General features: G+C 42.4%; 1 protein-coding gene across 1 annotated transcript; it reads right to left on the bottom strand.

Annotated features, from left to right (window-relative positions):
- Positions 1-614: 614 nt before the first annotated feature.
- On the bottom strand, positions 615-25856 carry LOC112559295. The gene is given in 16 exon segments (XM_025230410.1): positions 615-3320; positions 3515-3685; positions 4268-4419; positions 4785-4910; positions 5146-5289; positions 5483-5619; positions 5878-6013; positions 7838-7933; positions 7936-7993; positions 8356-8559; positions 8926-9017; positions 9578-9700; positions 9920-10031; positions 10173-10258; positions 10819-10962; positions 24774-25856. Coding segments are annotated over 16 exon segments (2211 nt in total). The 5' UTR covers positions 24790-25856; the 3' UTR covers positions 615-2906.
- Positions 25857-26180: the final 324 nt, after the last annotated feature.

Here is a 26180-nt window from a genome sequence, read left to right as displayed (position 1 = left end):
GTGTCCTGTAAGGAGTTCCTTGCTATGTCCCTTAAAACCTACCTTATTATTATGAATACACATTTATGTTTCTATGAAAATAATTTTATATTATTTACTAAATTCTAGTTCCAACTTTCGATTTTTGTGCGTTTGCCTCATTTGTTAAAGTAAATTGATCAAATCAAGATCGTGTATGTGCTTTATTGTCCGCAGCAGCAAATTAAGGTCTGGGGTTGTAGTGGATTTTAACCCTAATGCAATGGTGTGAGTCCTTAAATGGAGTGGGGAAATTATCATAAGGCATTAAAAACACTTCGTTTAGCCCTTTCACTTTTTTTTGTCAGAAACCTTGTCTCAATTGTTTGGGCTGAACAAGTGTGTATGAAACGGGCGGGGAATGATAATAACAATTATAATAGTATCACTAATATCGTATTTGCTCGCCTTACAGTCAGTTACAAACATAAGCGCACAGTACTACAAATAAATACAGTGGCAGCTACAAACTTTCCATTGCCTTATTGTCTCTCCCCCACACCAACCCACACACTGACCAGAGTAGATAAATTGCATTGAGAATGATTCCAACGATCATGTTGATAAAGACATAAAACAAACACACACACACAGAATATTCTTAATAAAACGACTTTATTCTACTCTAAAACATCAAGATCACTGCCTTAAAGCTATAAACAGCACCCTTGAAATCAGTTTTTTAAGGCGAAACATTTGCCCCGCCGTGGAGACAGAAGTGTGGGAAAAATCGTGAACAAGAACACCATCCAAAGGGGATGCACTGCAGTTTGAAAAAAAAAAACCCAACTGATGCAGAATATCACAACAACAGATACAACACAGTATCTGATTTCTTTACTTGCTAAACACAGTTTTGAGACTTTTTAATACTTCCTAAGCGTTTGTTCAAAGCTATGTATTTCAGTTACTTATTGACACAGTGGATTTACATAGAGTTACGTGATCGCATGATGTTAGGCCAGGGGTAGGTCTATGGTATTTTACGCCCAACCAGTAACCAAGGTTATGGCAAAGCCAAAGTTCTGGCTCTGTAAACAGGTACCACGTGACGACGAAAAACAGCGAGCGTAAAATGAGATATGAATCCAGGACAGTCGCATCCTCAATGTTTTGGTGACCAACGATTTAACCGTTGGCCATCGAGTCGAGGTGACCGCATGGCAAGTTTTCAAGATGCGAAAGATGATGAGCTGTGTAATGATCGATGGTAAGTCGAGTCTCGCTGCTAAGAAAGGTGACGATTCTGCGCTTATGAGCTTCCAAACGTATTTAGGACGTCCGGCTGGCTCGAAAAGTGAGTGGGATCGAATGAGGTATTTGATGGAAGAGGGGTGGGTAATTTTTTTTTCAACAAATAAAGTGTACCATTCATAACGACAGAGACACTATCAGGGAATTGTGCCAAGTTTTCGATGAATGACCTGGTGATGGTACTTAGGCCTTGAGAGTACAATAACCATAAGGGACTCTAGAAAATTGTGCCAGCAAACATGTATGAATGGCCAAAATCACCCTCAAAAGATGTGGACTTCTTTTTGTGCGGACATCTAAACAAAGCATCTATATAAAAATGCACAAACTCCGGATTTCTGAAAGTTAAATGGAGGAAGCAAATCATCCACGAAGGGGAATAACTATTCGTCCCAAACAATTGACACATAGGAAGATTGATCTCATCTTCCGTTGAAACGTAAATAAAATGCGAAATATACGTCTGCACATATAATGTATTAAAATGCATTCGGAATTATATATGTTGATAATACTTATTTTCCGTTGCCCCGTTGAAAAAAATAAATGTAAGCATTGACGTGGAACACCTCTCTCCCACACCCGTGTATCAGTAAGATGTGAGTAGATATTTGGCAGCAAGTGCCTGGCGAGTTTTCGTTGACATTTACAAGTCTGCTCAACGGCCGGGAATATTATACAAAATTGGTTAAGCATGGTGGAATCGTTTAATGTTTACTAGCTCAAGAAAGGTGTATATATTTAGCATCATTCTCTAAATGCCTTATAACCTGTCTGCATACCTTTGGGTACAGAAAAAGGACTGTAAACGCTCTACAGGTATGGTTTTGTTTAAAAAACTAAACCGGAACATGGTTTCACTCCAAAACAAGGAATCAAAAAAAAAAAAAAAAAAAAAAAAGCAAAAGGGTACTGAAATATTCCATAGACAGAAAAACTTAAGTTTAAATGTCAGATCTAATAGGACATGTAAATAAAAGTGTGTGAACTGTCGTTTACATGGCAGAAGAAGCTGGCAGGAGGCTAAGTCAGCTGGTACTCGATCAGCCACTAGTTCATGACTTTGCACTATGATACCATCTAAGAAAGCCTACATGTAGCAGATTGTATCGAAATGCAGACGTCTGTTAAAAAATTTACAGGAGCAAACTGCCCAACAACCTTTTAGTTGCATTTGCGGATGAAATGTCGATGAAAACTCTTCCGTTAAAAGAAAATTTGAGGGAAAATTCTGCTAATTTTCTTTTGTTTTCTATATATATCTCATACACAGTTTTTTCCTTTCTTGCAAAAAAGCCTGTAAACAAAACAGTTTTTGTCTTAACAAGTGAGAGTGCAGATAATGAAATTGCTTCTTTTGAATGTCACTCGCACGCACCCACTCAGAGAAAAGAACATGCACTCACGGGTAGGGGAGAGAACTACTTTCATTCCTATACCATTCAAATATTTTATCATTCACAATACATCATCTGAGAACAGGCTTAGAGCAAAATCTACCAACCAAAGCTATATCAATGTGTATATATTTTTTCCATCCAGTGTATAATTAAGAAATTCAACGTCAATAACACGGTAAGCGCAGTAATGGCAAAAAACTCATCGACTATAACAGCAACAATAGTAAAAGCCAACTACATTTTGACGATAATGCATTTCATGACCGCTGCCGCCGCCAAGGCCGCGTAGGGCCGCCATTCCTTCTTGGTACCGTCGTGGTAGTCGCAACAGCCCCTGATGACCATAAAGCTGTCGTTGCCGTTGCCCTCCAAGCTCTCCACCACGGGGAAGTACTCCAGGTCGAAGGCCTTGACGTTGTTGAGCTGCGCGAAGTCGCGTCGCAGGTCGTCCGCACGCGCCACGATTTTGCCCGAGCCTACGAGGCCGAAGCGGACGTTCACTTGCCCTTCCCTGTAGGCGCCCCCTCCGCCGTACATGCTGCGTGGCCGTGGCCGGGGATGCTCGCACTGCACTACGCTGCCATCGGGGTTGGTGTAGAAGAGCTTGTCGCGCCCGATAGGCGGCCTGTGAAAGCTGGACTCGTGACCCTGAATGAGAGGAACAGGGGCGAAACGGTTTTTTTTCCCAATATACCGAACATCTGAACGATATAAGATAAACGGTTTGACAAACGTACAATGTGGATGTCATATTTTTCAGGCACTAAAACTGACTTTTAGCGGGTTAGAACAGGGGAGGATGGAGAATGAGAGGGAGAGACAGCTGATTAGGCTTGCTAGACCTTCAGTGTGTCTTTGCCCTGTTCGACGAATTGGTCCCACGGTCGATCATCGTACAGCCGCGTTTCCACCTGCTGCTTGATGGACTTGACGATGCTGAGTAACGTCTGGTCACGTGATCCCCACGACCGCGTCATGTAGCTGTAGCCCACCGCTTTCGGTATTTTCTCCACCTGGCGAACAGGACATCATTAATTTTTTTAAAAGTGTGCTGGTAGAAACACGACACGTGAAAGAGTGAAACAGTACAGCTTTCTGAGACATAAACAGGCTCCTTTCCCCCCATCTCACTCCGCTAGTTGCTTTGATACTCGATTGACGGTTGTGTACTTACGCCGGCTGACCCAGTGTGGGATGGGAATATGAGTCAGTAGAAGGTTAGGGAAAGATAAGGCAGCGTGGGAGAAAAAATTGGCACTGCCCTCACAAAAAATTGGTCACGATAATTAAATGAGGGCTCTAATACCTCACTCCTTCACGACAGGTAAGGTCAAAGGAACACTTTAAGAACTTGACAATTTTAAGCATAGGAAGACAATCGTTGATGAGTATTATTTTGGGTTCCATCAAGCTATAAATTTAAATAGTAATAGATAAGAGAATGTTGAATCACGTTTTATGATTGAGAGGAACACGAATATGTATACGAAACAGTATTATGTTCTAAGTTGCTTTATTTTGAGCAGTAATATGTACATTATGATTAAACACTGTTTAATTGGAGAAATATTTGTTCATCACATAGCACTGCTTACTTTTGAGCAGTATATGTATTGTGCACCGGTGCTGTCCTGGGGCACAGACACCACGACATCTCCGAGGCGCACGTGTTTGGTGTGATCTGAGTAGTGGGGCACAGCACCTCCAACCCCGACAAGGAACACATGCTGAATCTTGCTGAACGTTCCTGTGGAAACCACCAACAAAGATAAATATTAGGTCAGTTTAACTAAATTTAAATTCAGAAAGTCAACGATGAAGGTTATTTTTTTTATGGCGCCCGCTGATTCCACTACTAGACAGAAAATAATCTCCCAAGAGGCTTGTAAAAGGATTGTGATGTTAAAAGTGGAAAGTCTAAGCACTCAAGGACAAGACTACAATTACTCCTTAACACACGCGCACACTGTTAAAGGTCTGCTAAAGGGAACAACTGGGCAGAGGTTAGTATAAATCAAGGTAAACTCCCTTCTGTTCTGGAGATACAAGCATTTGAACATTAGGACCTGCACATTACTTTAACCAAATTCTCGAAGCTGCAAATCATCATACCTAGAAGCCTCGTGACCGTGTTCTCAGATGCAATATCTGCATTCTCTCCTTGACCCTTCCGGGACAACTTCGTTGACACCACGCGCTGAGTTCCGATGGTGCCCATCGTGTAAACCTGTGACTCACCTGAAGAGGAAAATGAAAAATAAAAGATACGTCTTGTCCTCGCATGACAGTCAGGACTGAAGTAATGTTCAGCTTACTTTTGTTGTAATCCTCTCACATGTTACTGTAGTTTACAATACATCCATTGTCTCACACGGTCTGCGTGTGTGAGTCTGATAACACGAATTCTGATGGTGGGTTTTTCATGCTCTGAGGGTTGCCTGACCCTGTGAGACTGATATAATTGTACAGATACCTTCTGTCTTGTACTTGACGAAAGTTCGCTTGTTGTCTATCATGGCGTCCACAGCAAGCTTTTCCTCGAATAAGGCCGTTATGATTCCAATGCTAGGCTGTTCCCCAGGAGGCAGAGGGGGTATCTCCTTTACCAGCTGAACATCTGAAAGAAAAAAGCCCGGATATAATTCTGAGTAATTCTTATTAATCTGCAATAGATTGTCACTCTTCCGCTGTTTCCAGTCTCAAGTCAAGCACTGCATAAAGGACCGTAAGCGTCTTGGTCGGTAGTGTAGAAGTGATCAGTACATATGACCCAAAGACTGAAGGTTGAACTACTGTGCGATGGCACTGACTGTGAACATGCAGCTCCTCCCCAGTCTGCATCCTGATCCAGATATTCTGCTCCACCTCCTTGACCAGCCCTTTCTTCTCCAAGTCCTTCAGCATGATCACTGCAGTGAAGTTGTCCGTCTGGTTCACCACACTCTTTCTGTAACACACCACAAGCCAATCAACCTGACCTTTAGGTTTAAGTAAGTACTTTGGGGTAATATTTCAACTAAGAGGAACTAGCTGTGGACACAGAATTACAAAAGACCGGTGATTGTGGGACTAAGAGAACCTAGTGACATATAGCTACAGGCACGGAGTTCACAAAAGAGAGACTGATGATGAGGAAGAAACTGTGTAAACGGGATTACACAAGAGAATCGATTGTTATGGTGTTAAGAGTGATAAGACATCTCACTTGAAGATGTAGGCGGCTGGCAGAGGATCCGGGTAGGCATCTTCCAGCAGCTGCAACATTCGCTGTTTCTTGGCCATCCACAGCAACGACAGTTTCAGTTTGGCACGCTTGACTTCCTTGTGAAAGTCTTTTTCCACTGTGCACGGCAGACAAAGGCAAGGAAATGACAGTTTATCAAGAGAATTATCACTGGAAAGTAGTAAAACCTGTCATTAATGCCTTCATATGTGTGTTGTGTAAATGTATGTATAAAATGTCTTTAGATATCATATAATTTGCAAGAAGGAAAACGATTGATATTTACAGAACACTGCCAATTGATTATAAACTCTGAAGAGTTACCTAAAACTATTAAGATATAGTCTTTTTGTCACTTTAGCAAATCTCTTCTCCGTGTTAAACTCATGCTGGTCTCTATCTCTCAGAGGCATACCTTACACATACATGAATGAGCACACATTTACACAATTAATAACAATGCAATCAACTTGAACGACAAAAAATAAATAAATAAATAAAATAAACAAAATAAAAATAAGATGAATGAGTTCAATGTTCTGGTTTTGTGTCGTAAATTCTTAAGAACAGATAACTGTCTATAAATCTTTATATTGGTCCCAAATTACTAATACATGTATATCTATTTATAAACTTTGTTGTCATAGACAGAAACTGTAGATTACAAAGCAAGTAAATAACACAAAGCAAGTAAATAAACTAACGTGCATCTATAGAGGAGTATTGCAATGTGCACATATAGAGGAGTATTTATTGTAATGTACATCTATAGAAGACTATTGTAATGTGCATCTATAGAGGAGTATTAATTGTAAGGTGCATTTACAGAGGAGTGTCTGTTGTAATGTGATCTTTAAGTTTCTCGCTGTGACTGTCAAGCCGTTTATTCTGTGCGCAGGAATAAGATATGCAGAGGAAATTAGCTTTTCATGACTGATAGTTCACAATGAGACATCTACAAGCCTCACCACCACCATTATAAGCCTGGGTGACCTCACCACGAATTGCCGATGTTAATTCAGCTGTAATATGTGCTGCTGCTTTCCCTTAGTAGCCTTATAAGCCATTAGGAACAGAACAGAAAGAAAAGGAAATGGGACCCCTGGACCATGACGCCGAGAACAATTTTCCGGGGCAGAAATTCATCAAGCTGGGCAGAGGGTGATAAAACACGCATGCATGAAACCTTTCCCAGTCTTGTTCAAGTGCATGCACAGACACGTACGAAATCGAGAAGACTGTTCTGGAATTAAACCTTTCCAGGAAGGCAGGCAGGCAAGCGTTCACCAGGACCTCAAGCAGTCGTTCGCACGAGAGCAACTAAGGCGCACTCACTTCATTCCGACAAAGCACGCACACAGATTTCCCCCAAAGCAAGTATGCATGCGCGCATGCCTTAATTTAAGGTTGGATTACTTCCCTTAAAGATGCCAGAATGTCATACACGCCTCGAAAATTGCCACGCTCAAAAAAAGTTTTTAGTGAGTGAGATGCGAAAAAGAAAAAAAAAACGACATCAAAGACAGCGAGTTATTTTGACACGCGAGAGATTCATCCTAGTGAGGCAGTTAAAATTTGCGCAGAATAATACTGTTAGTTAAAATATCTCGGGAGGAAAGGGTTACCTGACATAGCTTTACTTAAGCGAGCAGGGAAGTCCTCTGTGGAAAAGGTAAATAGAGGGCAACAAATGAAATTATGTCGGCAAAACAAGTATTTACCATACAAATCAATAAAAGTAAGACACGAACAAAATTAAAATACTTAAAAAGAAGTAAAAACATATTTTAATCCTATATACGGGTTTGAACCCCGTGTATTACGTATCAGAACAGTTCTGTGGTAAAGACTGAGATCTGCATCCATAAACAAGTTTGACACGATAGAAAAAAATTATATGAATGGCCAGTTAGAAGACGAGAGAAGATACAATCACGTGCACATACCAAGGATTCAGCAAACTCCCATTCGCCACGGCCAGCAATAGAAGTGGAGACGGCCATACAGTTGACGTTGAACTGGCGGTTGGGTGGTACCGCCATTTTAAAAACTGTTGCTGGCCGTATTTGGCTCCCCGGCCAACTTCCACAACATTGTTCTGTCAGCAGACAAAACCAAGGGGTTAGCATAAACATACTGTATATCATTACTTTTTGTATTCCTCACTACTGCAGAAAAAATTATGGGTTTATTTGAACATATTACGAAATATTATTCTTCACAGTAAATGTTATGTCGTGTTCTACCCATAGACCGGACCAGAGACTGAATACAGCTTGGACAAATAGCAAAATAACTATTACTGGCACTGCTAACTACTACATTCTGTTGGCGAGTTAAGAACATAATGCCATCAGTAGTCTGTTACAAAAATGCGTAGCAAATTTCAATTACAATTTTTGTTTAGAAAAAGACTTAAATTCTAACTGATGAGATCATAAAAGGTTCTGCAGCACTCACGTCCCAGGATATCCAGAAGAACCGGAATTCCGTGGGACTGAGTAGATTAACGGTCGCCGCCTCCGCCTTGACAGGACCCAGAGAGCCATCTCTGATGAGGGACTTGGTGTTCTCGTCCGCCCCGAAGACAATCTCAAAAGTCTTTCTCGCCACGTCCCCGTACACGGCGGACAGCGACAGGTAGGCCTCACCTGCGGCTTTCACCTGCCAACCACACCAAGAAAGCGTTAGCTAGTTAACACAAGGTGAACTGTTTGCATGTAGTTTATCATCTAGCCACTAGACTGCCTTTATGTGGGTCAAGAGTGACAAAGTATTTTATTTCTGACAAAGAAATTTCTATATCGTAATTCTTTTGAACGAAGTCTGAAAAGACAAACTTACTTTTTATAATGCATTTAAATGTACCAATACTTTATGACCGAAACAGTGTTTTTGTTTGACGATCAGTTGCACCCACAATCTCGATCAGTCTACAGCTGTTTTAACGTATTAGCACACCGTAATGCAATTCTAACTCACTAACACACCCATAAAGCAGTTGTTCATAACCCACACACTGTCATTTACCTTGAAAGTTAAGGACGTTTTGTTGTTCACAGGTACCTCTGGCACAAACTGGTACGTGTACGAGTCAGGTGTGAATACCGACACGAAACTCTCTGCAAAACGAGAACGAAATACAGACAGAACAGTCAGAGTAATATTTTTCGAACACGACTGGCACACTTCAAGCTGGAAAAAAGGTGAAGTAGTTCTTACCCCAGTTTCACCGTTTTTCTTACTAGCTTCGTGAAAAAAACATTGTGCAAAATGACACGTTCGACAACAATTTTTTTTTTAAGTCAAGAAGATAAATGTTTCACTCTGTTGTATTACATCTAGTACCAATCATTTGTATCAGTCATGTAAACATCACGTGACTTCTAATTAACGTCAGCATAGTTTGTGTCCAGGACAGCCACAGCAGAAGAGAATTATATAGTCATGAAAATACATATGTAATAATAAGGATTAAAAATTTAATGAACACATTACTCGGATGGATTGTATATCGTCACTTTTAAAAGTAGAGATGAACAAATTTGACAATCTTAATTAAATAATCACAGAATAAAAGTACATTTTAAAATATAAGAGAGGTTACATTGAAAAAGCATAAAAGTACAAATGTACTAAAATTAGACTATACACTCGTCAACCTGTAAAAGTACAGACGTACTGATATGAGACATCTCGTCCTCGGGGAACAAGCCATCGCGTTCCTGCACCTCCAGCTCCACGCGCTTGATAAGGCGGGACTTCTGGAGTAGCACCAGTGCCCTCTTCACAAAGCCAATGTAGTCTGCAACAAATCACACATCTCAATCCTCTCATGAGCGTTTACAGTAAATTCCTGCCGAAAACAAATCCGCATTATTAATATTTTTAAGGGAAAGCTACATTTGAACAAATCATTTAAATCCCGATAAATCATGCCATAAAGGAATTTTTTCTAAAAATCAAATTTTTATTTATGAAATAACTTAAGCTCGTTGGTAGACTAACGGAGATTGTGTAATACTTTTTGGAAGACCCTTGGGGTTGACCAGTTCCTGGAAATATTCAGTGAAAGCCTTTTTCTTGGTGAGTCCGTCAGCACTCCCACGGAACCAGAATCTGAGAATCCACTGGTCCTGCAACAAGAGCACTTCGTTAATATTTTTTGTGTTGGTTAGCTATTCTTGTCATGAGAGGAATGGGAAGAAAATCCTCCTATCCATCTTTGTCCCACCCCCTCAATACCAACACCAACGAGCAGAGCCAAAGATCCTGACCTTGATAGTGTCCGTGGTAGGGTCACGTCTGTTAAGGTATGTCATAAACTCCAGTCGCGCTTCTGGCGGTTCCACAGAGCCCATATCTGTTTCAAGTAAAAATCAAATTATGTCAAATGTAATTGTGAATTCTGTTGTTATAATCATCAGATCATTCTTTATGATTGTACTGTATGGAGACACTTTATACCTTACATTCCGTCAGTTTCTTGATACCTCTTCGAAGATTGAAGGATAAGGAAAGTCAATGGCAATACCAAACCAAGTTTCATAGTTATAAATACTGTGGACATTCCTGTGGATTCATGAACTCAGTTGAGAAAGTATACGCATTATATGAAAATGTTCTCATCTAAATTATCTTATACCTCTGTTTTAGTTACATTAATATTCTTTAGAGAACTTTTTATGTATGCACGGGAAGAGGCTGTTAAATGACCTGCATAGCTGGACAGTGAGTAAAACTGTTCATACATTAATGTTAAAACTGTTATATTTATTTTATCTTCAATACCCCCGTTGATAGCGTGTCAAAAGCCTGCATCAATGGAAAATCTGTAATCAGTTATATATAATAAATGTCTAATTAACAGCGTGGGATATACGATGAGGAATCTAAGAAAGGGGGGGGGGGGTCGAGACGTACCCTCTGCAGCTTTGTTGATCAGTATGCCCTTATATGGACCGCCCGCGACGTGATGCACCTCCGTCATGCTGATCTGGTCCCGCCTCTTCCGCTCCAGCCTCATCACGGCATGACCGTTGCGCTTGGATGCCGTCAAAACCACCTCTACACACACAAACAAACACACATTTTAAAAGTGGTTAGTCTTTGTTGATGAGTGCTTCCTTCTAGTTTGATTTCGAACTATGGAGAAACGGGGTAAAGAAGGGTAGGAAATTGAATAACCCGAAGAAAAGCCTGTGAACAGGTGTGATATCCGATATATATGTACCCGAGACGAGAACCGAGCACCTCCTTTGAACCCATACCTTTCTCATGTGGCCCCTTTGTTGAACGGAGGATTTCAAATTTATTGCAATTTTGTTTTTACTTGTCATATGAAAGCCGATTACAAGTAGTCACACGTGTTCATGAGGGGCTGTTCTGGGTGAACTGCTCACAGCAAATAACAGTTTTTGACCTGTCAAGGATGACCTTTATTGACGAAAGACTTGGGTGTCCCGGCCGTGATTTCTATGGCCTAGCACTGCAGAGTAAAGCTGTTTACAATAAAGAAAGAGATGTTATGAATGGAGCTAACCCCAGCCACAGCTGTGAGTACGCCGGCTCAATCTGCACTCTTGCGAAGACAGGTTGGAAAATTCTCCATTCACACAGAGTAAATAAAGTACTTCTGACTTCACTGGCCACAGTGCACAGTTCAATGTCCAATGAAACAAGTTCAGAGGTAATGGTGAGCAAAGAGCGAGCTGATCCTTGGTGCGCGACTCGCCTATAATGGACGATTATAAGCCAGCTCTCGAAAAATACTTCAGTCCCATCCGACATAAAGTACAACGATGAAGACAACTTTTACAACAATTATTTTTATAATTATGTGCGAGGGTGAGACTTAGATGAAAAGGGAGAAGAGCTATACGAAAAGGAAAATAATTCTTAAAGAATCATTTAAAGACAGAGAAATTGTCTAATAACCGGATTTAAAGAAATTTTTTTGTGTTACGCTCGCCAGAATTATTCCTTTACCCGCCCCGACCACCACCACTTTTCTACTTTCCCATTATACCTCTGTCTCTCAAGTGTAGCGGACCAAGGCGATTCGAAAACAGGTCTGAGACGATTCGACCACCGACTACATAACTTAATATTTAATCATCACCGACGGACACATTCGTTGATCGGCATTGTACGTATATAATGAAGCCAAAGCTACAATTTTTCAATACGAACTATTTACGGGATACATGTTTGTCAGCCGCCATTGTTATCAAATGAAAAAATGGACACTGCTGAAAGGAATATCAGAGTGAATACTGGACATCCACTTTCGCTTGTAACTGGCGCATGAACGCCTGTTATGTCTGAGTGAGAAACAATTCAAATTTTGCTTAGTTTAATTTATGCAATACCAATGCAATTAGTAAGAAAGACTTATAGTTCAATGATATAACGCGACCAAAGACTGTGGTCGAATCGACTCGTGACGTGGTCGAATCGGCAAACGGTTGAATCGACCTGCGTGGCTACATCTCGTGAAGACCAGCGGTATTCAAACTTTCAGAGACGAGCATCACTTGCGAAAATTCGAACTGACCAAGTACCACCTACCAACCCTACCCCTACGAATATATATATACTAGTCTAGGATTTTTTCATGGTGCTCGCGTACCACCCATCATACCTTCGCATACTAGTAGTGGTACTGTACGCGTACCACAGTTTGAAAACCGGGTTCGTACACTGCTGCAGTTCAATAGCATCACTGTGTCTGCTTCCGTCGACCTCATGACTGAAGAATTCAGGTTATAGACAATATAATAACACCTTTCTTCAACACAGTCATAGCCTCAGTGTGGAATGAAATGCGACTGCAATTACTAGCTGCTTATCTGCTGCTTGTGTGACACACATCCGGGCCAAGACATAAAAACTGTGGCAAACCTTTAGCAATAAGGAATGTGTGCAGTGTGCAAGTCTGAATAAAAATAATCTGACTGCACACATTCTCAAACAGTGTGCGTGTGTAAAACGCCAGCAAACAAATCAGACAGTGTTTACACAACAGCCTAAATTTGTAAAAAGAGGTGGTGTACTTTCCCCGCCCCCACCCCAGTGTGTGTGACAAAGCGACAGTAGGGAGTTCAGGTGTACAAGAGAAAAGGAGGGTTATAAAGAGAGGGAGGGGAAGGTGTGTAAAACATTCCCGTCGCGAGCCTTTCTCGTGTCGTAGATAAACAGAACAGAGGGTTGTCCTTCCTGCGCGACAGAGTTTTTAAAAGCTCAAACCTGGTAATAGTAAATGGCTTTAAAAAAATCGAAAGAAAACATTTCGCTATTGACAGAAAAAAACGCTTTCATCGACATAACACTCTCTCTTGGTATTCATCAACAATCCCGCATGTACCTCACATTGTCGGGACTGCTATGATCATCACACGCTTCTTTTGTATGAACCTTCATACTGATCGTAGTCAACCGCAACAACCTTCTGCCATAAACTGTAAAGTCACAATGTATTTAAAGGCACAGCAGTGACAGCACTGTAAAGAACATGACACTAAATACTTGAATACACAAGACTGTCTACCCAGTCTTAAAAGTCAGTTGTTTCTAGCTTATGCATCTAACAGTAACAGTAAGTTTCTCAGTGTTGTCTTTGAAATGTCTAAACAGTTGCAAGTAATTTACATTTTTGTCTCGTAGCACCGTGACGGTTGACTGAAAAAAGTGGTTTTAAGTGCATGGGGATAATCCTCTCGTTTTTACCACCCTTTTCCCTTTAAAACCTTTAACGACTTCTGTGACTCGGCAGCAAATACCCCGCTCGTCATGTTATTTACTGCCGCAACACCCCCATACTGTGCAAGCGAGCACAGACGTCGTGCACCCCACCACTGCAAGACCAAGCGTTCACAAGTCTATTCAACAGTGTCCATACATTAAAGACGATTAATGTCAGCCGTGGCATCAAAAACTCAGGTTACGCTGATGATGATGGACATTAAGATGTTTGGTCACAACATTTGTTGACAGCAGTTAGCTACAAGAGTGACTGTACACTTGTGGGTCTCGTAAAAAATTTGTGATGTAGCTCGGCCCCAGATTGAGAGACCGACGACGGGTAGATATGTGTGACGGACAGACAGACGACGGGTGAACACATTGGATTGGAAGGCAATATAGGTGACACCATTCGTTCCTCCAGTGACTGCAAGGTTTGCATGGAAAAGCAGCGCTTGTTTACCGCACCCCATACATTATGCCTCTGCCTCAGACACTATTTAGATCTTCCTTGCGATAGTCGATAGTTTGGGTAGCTTGCCGCCAAACAATGAAATAGGCAAGAAGTAGGTTTACAACTCAACGTTAAGCAAGCACAACTCACCTTCATTAAAAAAAAAAAATGAAAGGAGAGAAGAATGCAGAACGAGATTCACAAAAATAGCTCAATAAAATCCCTCCTCCCCTCTGTACCCTTTCCCTCGAGCACCACACTCCGTTGAAAACGCCGAGCTTTATGATAATGACATTTGATGGTCGTTGCGAGCGCCAACAACGAGGGCGTCAGCGCAATCAAGGGTGACCTGACACGCATGGCAGACATTACGCTAGCAGCCAACGCCGGCAAACGCTGGAGGTCTGTCGTGTAACTGCTGTTGTCCTTTGATGTGAATGGCGATGTACAGCTAATCAGCGCAAGTGAACGATGCCAAGCTGTCAGCAAGGAAGGCACATGCATGCACGCGCACAGATGCGTGCAAGTATGCAAAGACACATGCACACCCATTAAGCACGCACAAGTGCAGAACATACACACACACATCAGTCATGCGCACGAGTGCACAAACATACACTGCCCGTAAAAGACATTTCACCACATCACACCACTCACTAACAGTTCTGGACAAGGCAGTCTGCCTCAGATAAACAACTTTCAAGGACAGCTATTGTCGTGATCCGAAATGCGCGGTATGCGTCCACAGATGCCTTCCGTGCGCGAAGACACGTGCAGTCTGAAACATGTTCGTACAACACACGGCCTCGTGCGTACATCGTTTTTTAAGCATCAGCAATCCCCCCCCCCCCAAATAAAAAAAGAACCAAAAAAAGAAAAAAACCCACACTCACAACAAACAAACAAAACACTGTGTATCATGTCGTCACATAAAACACCCGTTTGTAAACCATGTCGTCACGCTTGTCCTGCCAGACGTTACGAGAGATTTGGTCATATCCGCGTGACAGGTCATCTTGTACGATTTTCAAACTCGTCTCGTCTCAGGTTTTCACTCACTCTCGTGGGAAATACACAGCTGGTGGTCGGTAATGTTTACAGGCCTCTTAACTACACATCACCATCACTGCAGCTAACGCCAGTTTTGTAAGAGCTTTCCACAGTCATGAATGCCTGGAGTTGCCCCACCTTCTGTGGCGCGAAGTTGAGAGCATGTAATGTGGTGTTGATCGTATTCGTGATAATTTTTTACTTTATTTTTAAAGGCAGTTGGACCCATCCAATATGAAGCGTTTGCAAAGCAATGAAACAATAAAGACAAAGTTACCAAAACAACAAAGTGAGTTTAAAGGTCTGGTGGAGTTTAGTTCTTTCTTTTGAATCCTCCGGAAAAGGTAAAACTCGTGACATCGCATACAGGCGATCAGAATACACGGCGGTAACAGAGCTCTTAATGTTCCTCCATTATCCGCAGGCTGTACACCAGCCTTCTTTAAGATATCTTATGGCTATAATGTTGACTGTCTTGCTGATTTCTATCACATTTAAAGTCAGGAAAAAAAACGAAAAGAAAAAGGGAACAAGACATTTTAAAAGGTCAAACTCTCTTCGTACGAAGACACTGTGATAACTAGAGAATCTCAATGTCCTTCAATGTCAGGTAGAACAAAAAAAAACGAACCACTTCATAACAAAGTACAACACTTCAGTGCCATGTTTGCTGTTATGCTTCTAAACTCACAAAACTCACAGGACTCACAAAATACATTCTCATTTCAACGCGTACACGGTCTTACAGCTAACAAAGGTTAAAAAGGAAGGAGGAGGGGGATAAAGGTGAGAATGATAATAGACCGAGGAAAGCCGGGGCAGAATGGTACAAGATGAGTACTTGCACTCCCCTCTGGAAAATAAGCCCGGGTGTCATAAAGGAAACCAAACCAGAGCTACAGATAATCCCTCAATCTGTAATAAACATGAACAGTATTGTACCGAACAACTTCCCAGCATGCGGCTTTCCTGGACAGGGTGTGCACACAGTCCAAAGCTTTGTTGACTCAAGCCGGTGTATTAATCTTCGTGCCACCATAAATATCGCAGTGGATCAATAGGTCCTCTCCCCTGACCTACCCACGCTGTCCTTCCCCTCGTTACCTGCCCACCAAGGTAGGCATGGACATACCTGTGCGTCTTGATTTCGCTGCTGAAAGTGACACCTGGCGTGGGAAGGAAACCTTTTGAAGTACATCTGTGACAGCAATGTAGAGACCTACTACTCGCAGCTCAAACTGAACAGTTACAACTGTCGCAATGAAGTATATGAAGTATTATTACATCTTACACATGCTGTAATCTAAATATTTACAGTACTTGTTAAACAATGTTGCTTAAAATAGTATTATTCGTGTAGAATAGTACAAATCCGATAATGCGAAAGTGTTTCAGATATTCGCCAACAAAGTGGAAACAGCAATACACGCTGAAATGTCTCCGACATATAGCAACACAAAAACGACACGGGACCTAATCAGACAACTTTTAAATAATTAGGTGTGTTTTGGAAAAACAAATTTCCCTCAGAAATATTCACACTGAAGCTGATTAAAATACAAGAACAGCAAAAACACACAGTCTTAGTTCCAAGGGCTCACAAAAAAGCATGAATACAAACACTATAACATACTAGGAATATCACTGTCTAGACAACATCACACGGTATGTAACAAAGGCCTCAAAATCTTGTGATATGACCACGTGTTTGTCAGGGATAGGCTGAGTCTTGTTCATAAGTCAGCACGGACTGGATAAGAAGAGTGCAGGGCAGGCAGGTACGTGGGAGGGACAGTGGTGGGCGACAGCAAAGGTGGGAGGAAACACGTATCTGACCGCATAAACCAATTTTGCTGCTTAGCGATGATTGCTAAACAGGTCTTGCACGTTCGACATAATCAAGACTGGGAAGCGCGTGCAAGCGACCCGAAAGGAACCGAAATGCAAATAGCGCGCGGGGGAAGCAAGCAAAAACAGCTTGAAGGTGACAAAGAGACTGCATGGGCAACGTAAACAAGATGGCTGCATCGACAGAAAGATCATTCTCTTTATCTAGCGTGAAACCCCCTTCTCCCCCTCCCCCACAATTTCTTACACATTCTTTCTCTCTCTCTCACACCCACACCAAAATACAATGCCACAAAATGTGAGAAAATCTACGATGTTGTTCTGATTTCGAGACATTTTGCCGCCACTACATGTACAGCAAAGCTTTGTACTGTCAAGACAGCCTAGTGAAAATTTATTTGGCACAATATGGAACTGAGTTTTTTCTATAAGGGTTACAGGGCCAAGTGAAAGGCAAACATGTGTGTAGCACACACAGCCTATCCAGTACAATTTAAGGTGCATATCTTGCGCCCGGGAACCCTTGTAGAGAGGAGCATATCGAGGCGGGTGGAGGCCGTGATAATCGAGGAGAGAGCGCTGTGACCCGTAACTTGCCAAACCAGTTTCAGGTCTGATGTCTTTCATAAACATAGAAAGGTAAAAGGTAAAGGTCGTCTCCTAACCTTTTTTTTCAGGTGTGGCGTGTGAGTGAGATGTTAAAAAAACCACACTTTCCTCGGGGCCGGTTTTATGTAAGAGTGGTACCAATCTCCTCTCCCCTACTACTTTATCTTTCCCAACCCTCTATGGAGCTAAATATTCCCGCCGGATGGGTCGGTTGGGAGAAGTTGACTGCGCAACCCGGGTATTGAACATGCACGCCTCCGGGCTCGGATGCCAGTGTTCTAACCTCTCCGATATCCGATTCCCCTCATAAAAAATACGTGCGACCTTTGAACCTTGGTACATGGGTTAGGCGCAAAAATTCTAAGAATGGTATAATGAGAAAGTATGCGTGGAGACAGGGGGGAGATAAGGATATTAAAAATGTTCACAAAGCAACAGGAAGAAAAAAAAAACCGAGGGGGTGGGTGGCGGGAAGAAGTGTACCAGAGGGAGGGACCGGGTTATTAAACGGCACACAAATCCGCCAACAATGTTCACAACGCGTTTGTAACGACAGGTTTGAAAATCACCAAGCAGCTCCGCTCAACAGGGCTCACCTGACCTTATATCATCGTTCTGAATAAAGTTCAAGCAGGTGTGACCAGCCTCCAATGGCGCAAACGCTGAGCAGCAAAGCGTAACCCTTTCAACACGCCGACAATAAATATCTGTCGCATCTTCCGTATGGTCCTCAGCTGGGAAATCAAAATCAATGATAGCAAATTCAAATTTTTGGATTCAGATCCCTGCGAACTGAATGAATGAAAGAAAAAGTAAAGTAGCTGACAGACAACAAATGTTGTCGGCAGTAGTAAGGACAAGCAGGAGTATCTCAGATTGTTTGCCTCTACCGCTCCCTCCTTTAATTTTCGCTTCTGTTTATTATCGTCGTCAACAACATCATCTCCACCAGCCGCAGCAACAGCATAAAAAATGAGACTACATTATTCTAGGCATTATAATATTTTCTCCGCTATTCCTCTGGTTTTGTTTTACTTCTCAGTTGATCTTCAAATTCTGCACCTCTCTTTTTTGCTTCCACACCTTCACTCAATTAAAATATTATTATTTATTTTTACCCCTTACGTATATTATTATATTTATGTAATCCATATATCTTTTGCCAACCCTTGTTGCTTTTCAATCGAACTTCAATTGTACTTTTGCTATTTGTTAAAACAAAACAACAGCAAAACAACAACAAAATGAGTAACTGTTATCGCAGTATTCTCTTCAGCTCTTGGACTGAGGTGGTCACAGTCTAGACACGGTAGTTAGCCAGGTTTTCACAGCCAGCAGGCGCGCCGAGCTTCCAGCCCAGTCGATGGGCAAACGAGCATAGTCAACACGCATGATCGATCAAGCATCGCGTCTGCCCGGCACGCTTCGTCAGTGTCCTCAGTCTGCATAGATTATACTGGTCGTTCCCTCAAAGGACATTCAGCCCACACAGAATATAATGTGACAACTCTCTGCTATAACAGAGGTTTGCAAACGCTGAGCTGTCATTTCTCCCTTGCCAAGCACGCCTCTACCACTTCCCAGCCAAGCCGAGTACGAAAAGGAAACAGGTTCTGTGCCAGCAAGGGCAAGTTCACCTCTTGGATATTTGTTCCTGAGTCAGCAACAATTGATATGAGCCGATAAGCCGGGGTTACGGGTGTGGTATAGGAACGTCCATGCCCATATCGAAGCAAGATTTCATCCAGATAGAGGAAAGATGTTGCATTTAGAAAAAAATTCATCTGGTTTGATTTTTAAAATATATGAAGGCTGACTCCCATGAGGTATTAACGATGTCAACGCCTCACTTGCGGTTATTTACAGACCGATGACATGAAGGCCGACCTCTAGTGGGCAAAAACAGGGCACCCCATCAAGATAGCTTGAGACATATTTTAACTCAAGGCATTTGCAGGCAGAAGTTAGAGTTACAACTGGTGGTACGACATATCGATTAGACACTGAGGGTGCTCAGAGTGCGTGTCTCTCACAGGCGGAGGCCGAGTACAGCTGGCCTTGCGGAAAAGCAGGTTGCGTTCAGATCGTCGCGTCAGCGCGTGCATTTTTTCCCCACGTGTCCTTTGTCTTCTAGCTTAGCGGGAATTAAACAATATTAAAGAGGTGAATACATTTTGTCGTTCGACTCGCCTAATGTGTTTGTTCTATTGCTAGCAACACATCTCACAAATGTTTGTTCGACATGCCAGTGACATATTGCGTTCTGTTTTTTATTATTATTTTCCAGTGATACGTCACGTGCAGTGATTATAGTGACACATCATGTACCGTTTTCCTACTTGACATGACACAAATATTTCTGTTCTACTTGCCAGTGGCATGTATGCTGTTTTTCTACATATAGGTGAGACAGTCTAATGGTTTTTAAGACTTACAGAAAAAGTATATTCAATCTGCAATGTAGTGACAAATTCCTAAAGATGGACCAGACACTTGTATGTTCCTTGGGCTTGACCCTTCATCTGGGAAAAAGAGTCAAGCACCATCAAAACGCAGGGACGAACCGGCACTTCGGTTGATTAGAGAGATAAGTGCTTAACATTGACCCCTGCGCCTGTGCAATGTGAGAATTTTGAAGCCATCTCGAGCACAAACCCAGATGGTGACATCAAAGAGGATACCGGGTAATTTACTTTTGGGGATAATGCGGTGTGTCGCTGACAAATGTTACACATGCAAGTTTAATAACTTCATACATAGAACCGATACTGCTGACAAACACAAAGTGCACAAGTACTAGTATTTACAAGAAGGAGCTGCACATGTATGAGTGTGCATGAATGGAAAGTCTAAGCAAATTTCCTAAGTTCGGAAAAAAAATATCTGCACCGTTTACTGAGGCCGTAGGCAAAGACTTGTCTTGCGTTAATGAGATGTGAAACGACCATGCTTGGGACAGGATTATCCATTCTGTAGACTTTTGGTGACGGGTTTTGGGAAGGTTACTCGCGATATAAGTACTCTCCTCCATCATACGCACTTGGCGAGATCGACGCAACATTGAATGCAAGCCTTCTAAACGGGCAAGCTGCAGTTGTTTGACCGCAGAAGACGACAGCTTGCTAGTCATTCTCCTCAGCGGGAGACTGCACCATGCACATGTCACCACTGCAACACTAGGTGGACATTGCCACTCATTTTCCATGTTAATAACACACACACACACCCTCGTTGGCCACGTCATGCAATTTTCTGTTGCAACAAACATTTCCTCAACAAATTTTTTTTAAATCATTTGTAACCGTTGTCTCAGTACTACTCATTAATTCAAGCAAACGACATAATTCCTCAATGCAAATTGCAGTAAATATGTTGATAAGCCTTGCAGAATATATATATTTTGCCGTAATTCGAGTGCACCGACAAGCGTTTTTCTCATAACCAGTCGATGCACAATTTTATCAAAGTCTGTAATATTTATTGGTATCATCAAGGTCAGGCATCATTATCATTATCCTGGCGTCAGGACCTCGCCACAGGGTCCTAGGGATCGTATATCACGGTTCTACGTTTTCAGAACCTCTATAATGTCCCCCTCCTACTGCAATCTATCCATATCCATCCATTGCAGCAAGCAGATGGATATTTTTGTGTTTATTTTTGTTTAAATCCTCGCATAAAGGATCGTGCAGATAGAATCTTACTATAGAATCCACACACTGTGCCTCTAGAAGGTCCAAGTCCGTCATGACTCCACGTCGTCGTCGTTCTTAGTTCTGACTAGTTCTAGTATTCTTCACGGAAAAAGAAATGTGTACAAGGTCCCTCTTAACCAGAGAAGTATAGACATAGGTTGACCAAGTAAGCCAAAGTTTATACATGGTGGTTACATAAAATCTTTGCTAAACTTAATCAAACCTCTGTTCATATTTCTCCTGTTATTATAATACGAACACCTCCAATAACTCGTAAAGTGAATTAAACTACACGAATACTGTTTTAAAAGCTGTGCTCACTTTTTTCTCCTGAGATAATTTAGAACTTTTTCAGGAATGGCAAAAGCGAAAGAAGACTTAAAGCTGCTTCCTGCATGTATCTGTTTCTGCAGTGCAAAGGCATAATACACAGCTTTTGGTTTCTTATGCAGCTATTTCGCCCATGGGATAGTTGCCTATCTTTTAACATGGCAGAAAAATGCAAGTTCCCATCTACCTATCAACCCATTTACGCTTGTAAGACAGCCTTTAAATGCTTCTGTTCGAAAATAGCAAGCAGATGTTTGCACCTCAAGCAATTTCATAATCTTTCGTCAGACAGCTCTATATTATAGTTCCTGCCCTGGGCTTGCGTTCCGCCTTTGTTGAGCCTTTGGCTGATCCAAAAACATCAAAGAAAGCTAATACGTGGGAGGCTGGTAACTAGTTTTTGCACGTCTTGCCGCACTGTTTTGGAATGTGAAACATGCCATGAAATTGATAAAAAGACAAACTTTTCATTACCACAAATTTCAACACAACAACTCTCCCACCACACACACACAATCATTTTTCCCCTTCTTCTCTCCTCCAACACATACACACACTCTGAGGTGTGGGAGAGGGGAAAAACAAACACCCAGTTAGCCAGCCAGCCAGACGGTACCACTGCATCTGTGCTTGTCCCAGCCGTTTCACAAAGTTGTGCTCCAAACTCAACCAGACTTTATACTATTGTTTTGTCATTGTTCATATCTCATTTGTTCAGCGAGCTCATTACCAACATCAGTGCATTGCTAACAATTCACGGCTTGCTCTTGGCAGGCACCAAGCTGTCGTTCGCCATTTGAATGCCCGTTAAATTACGTTTTTCTTATCATTCAGCTAAGTGCGTGCAGGTTCAGTTCAACGGGTTAGCTGGCTGGTTAGTCTTCCGATTGGCCAGTTCGTTGGTTGATTTACTCATTTGTTTGTAGTTTATCTGTTGTTGTGTTTACGTATTGATTTATTGTTTGTTTATATTTATTTGTTGGCTATCTTGCAGGTTAGTAGGTTATAAATTGCTGGCTTGCTGGTAAGTTTGCTACTTCGTTTTATTTTGGTATGTTGGTTGATTCGTTTGTTGGCCGGTTTGTTTTATAATGGCTAGGTGGTTGGTTGGGTGTGGAGGGAATTTCTTATTTGTTTATTTCCTGAAAAAGACACGTGCGCATGTTTGCGAAACATCATTGATTTACGATCCACATTTCTGCCATTAGTCTGCATTTAATAGATGTTTAAATTATTGACATACACTGAGAAAGAAGGAAGGGTCATCCAGGCAGAGATAGACAAAGGAATATGTGGATAAACGATGTGAGAAACCTACTTCAGTCGGAAATTGTTTGCTTAGTAACAGGCACCACCCAAGGCGCATGGTCATAAAAAAAAGCAGGCTGTTACTCCGAGATTAGAAAAGTAGCTGACATCGAAAGACGCTGAATGAGATACGAGCTCACCCTTTTGGACACAAGTTATTCAAGGAAGCAGTACTCTCCAGTTTGTTGAAAACGCCCTAAAGACTACTGCACAAATCTCCCGTCTTTACGTCTCTGCCCTCAACCATCCAACCCCCTCCTATATCTTTTTCACTCTCCTATCCTCCCTCTTTCTTTGCGCCCTCCCGAGCTGCACGCCCACTCGCATGTAACCGCAAATACAAGCACGTTATTGCATGCTGGGATGCCAATACGTTACACACCTCTGCCCGTGTCGGTTACCATGTGGGCAGAGGGATGAAATCTTCCGACGTTCAGACAACATGGCGTTACAGAAAAGTTCAAACAACTTCAGACTCCAGTGTAGACGGCAGCAAAGTCTGCAGTGCCAAGTATGATGCAAAAAATCAAATATAATGGCTTTCAAGTCTATTTATTCTTTTCTGCTAGCAATACAGTGCTGGAAAACAGTTATTGTTTTTTTTATTTGCAGGATTGACATAAATCCGTGACTGATCGAAAAATGAGGTGCTTGTTTTCCTGCTAATGAAAAAGCCTGACGATGTTTTTTCGCGACAGAATTGTTGCTGGAAGTGGTTCTTTTCCTTTCTTCGCAGGCCATAAAAAAATCAATGAAGATGTTGCTTCCCAGAACCGGTAACAGTACAGCCCACCTCCAGCATCACACGTGTGATCGTGAAAGTTTTAGTAACCCTGCCACTCCAATTGGCAGCAACGCGGTATACTGATATCGGGGTGGATGCCTGTTCTATTGTTTGTTCGCCGATCGATCTTTTACGTTCTCGATACCTTCCCACTCATGCACGCACGCACACAAACGCAAGTACATTACATAACACTCGTCTGTACCAGTCGGTTGAAAGGTGTCTACCTACGCAATAATTCTCCATACCCCTGGCCTCCCGCTGTGTGGGTATGTGGGCGTAGGACTGAGCCCTCATTGTAGCGAAGTATGTTCACATGCAATAAATCTGAAACACTGAAGAAGGTGCACCGTGTACTGCTAGCACGTGGCGCTCTTGTTTGAGTGACGTCAAGTTACAAACCAAAGGACTACAATTTGACCACTGAAGCGTCATCGGATGTGACCAGGTCAGAACACCACGACAGTTCAATGCGCCTGCCACCACTTCGATTCTTGCCGTTTCACCATAGTAAACAGCCAGCGTTTATGGGTCAGTGCAAAGCTCTCTTGCTGGTTTTCCTTTAGGTATCCGTCAGTACAGACGGACTGCCATGTAGGCCTGCTCGTTTGCTACGAGGTAAGGAATCGCACCTGGAAGCAGGTAACAGTCTCTGGACACCTCTGTCCAGCATTAGCACCTGTTCTGAAACTCTGTCTGCGGACACGTCAGTGGGTGTGTTAATTAGACAGTAGTTAGAAAGTGAAACCCCAGCGTCAATATTGGTTAAAAAAAAATCAAAGAAGTGAACGTTTCATTGCGTAGTTTAGTGCAAGAAGATTCTCGAACGGGGTAGACATGATAGGATACACACCCAGGATTCGGGTCAATGGTTTCACAGTCAAGTAAATTGCTACAGTAGAGAGAGAGAGATTAAGTATATGCTACGATTTTACAGGTTTCGAGACAGAAATTAGCTGTGAAAACCCGCCATGTCTATTTGCGCGCGGGAGCACACACACGCATGCACGAACGCGCGTGATATCAAATAATGCACTCAAATATAAATCTGTCTTACCTTCGGTTGCATCCATTTTGTAAGTTCCTTTCAGAGAAGACAGACTGCAGATCTAGTTGAATCTTCTTACGGTACCTTGTTCTACGATTTATGAATGAAGCAGACGTAAACCATTTATTTTGTTGGCTTCTGGCACAGGTGTTGTAACGCTCTTTGGCCTCACCTCAGCGCAGATGAGATGACATCAGAGTATCCAAACGTTCTCTAAAAACTGCACAAGTACCGAGACCGCAAGTAGGAAGCGATTTACACCTGTCTTTTTTTTTTTCAGAGAACGCCGATCTCGAGGTCAGGACGCAATCGAGACGCAAGTGCACTGGCGTAGCAGACGACAATGCACGGGGACGTCGGCTGCACTGGCGAGGTCACGGGAAAACGAGGCCTAGCAGACGACGCTGACATGCGCACTGCGCCTGTCGTCTGTGTTTAGACTGTGACAAAGTTTCACACCTGACTCGAAAGTTCGGCTAGCTCCAAGCGTCTAGAAAGGTCACCAGCAGAAATGTCAGCGCACGTTGCTACTTGAAGACGACAGGCAGAGAAAGGGACCTAACAGTCGCGCTTGTCTGTCGTAAAAACAAGTGGATCTCTGCTGCACGCACAGATCTCGATCATAAATAATGGACGACTTTCCTTGAAGAAAACAACTGCATGGAACTTCAGTACCGCTGTGTAATCTTCACCAAAAATGTACGTGTTTCAGCCAAAAAACTGTTCAATGGGCGAAGCCAAACAAAGATTTTGTAAAGTAAAAGCACTTAGCTGAAAAGCTGTGTGCTTTCTGAATCGATGCAGAGCTGACTTGCGTTGACAAACGTGCCCGGTAGTTTCGAACTCTACGAGACGGTGCTGATTAAAAAAATAAATGAACGAAGGCCTAGAATGTAATGATTACGTAGCAGGTGTTGAAGAGGTATTGTCATGACAACGTTTAGTCAGGTGTCTCACGTGCTTGATGTCATGCACGTCCACATACCAGAAATGCCGATTGATCGGCGACCGGCGAATCGTCCCGTTCGCGACAGTGCGTGGGCGTGTGAGGTTGGGCTGGCAAAGACCCGCACAGTGCAGCGATAATGTATGGCCACGCGCAGCTCGCCAGACAACCTCCGGTACAAAAAAAAAGGCGGGAGGAAAAAGAAATGATGGCATGCGCACCAAGGCCGCCCCAACCGACATAGAAGGTGTGTCCAGGTCCTGTGACCACTTCTCTCAGTGTCATGGACTCATCTTGCCTCGTTTCTTTCCCATATGGGTGTATGCGTGTTTGTTTGTGCGTATGTATTTATTTAATACTGAGTGCATGGTGTCCTAGGCGTTCTGTACATTGCAGGGACCTAGCTTTAGTTTCCAGGATTTTTGTCAATGGCGTAGGAACCAGAGGGTAAGGTAAAAAAGATACTTAGG

Source organism: Pomacea canaliculata, linkage group LG3 (assembly GCF_003073045.1).
Source record: "Pomacea canaliculata isolate SZHN2017 linkage group LG3, ASM307304v1, whole genome shotgun sequence".
Taxonomy (NCBI): Eukaryota; Metazoa; Mollusca; class Gastropoda; order Architaenioglossa; family Ampullariidae; genus Pomacea; species Pomacea canaliculata.
The sequence above is the reverse complement of the archived record's forward strand: the minus strand, read 5'-3'. Positions and strand labels throughout refer to the sequence as shown.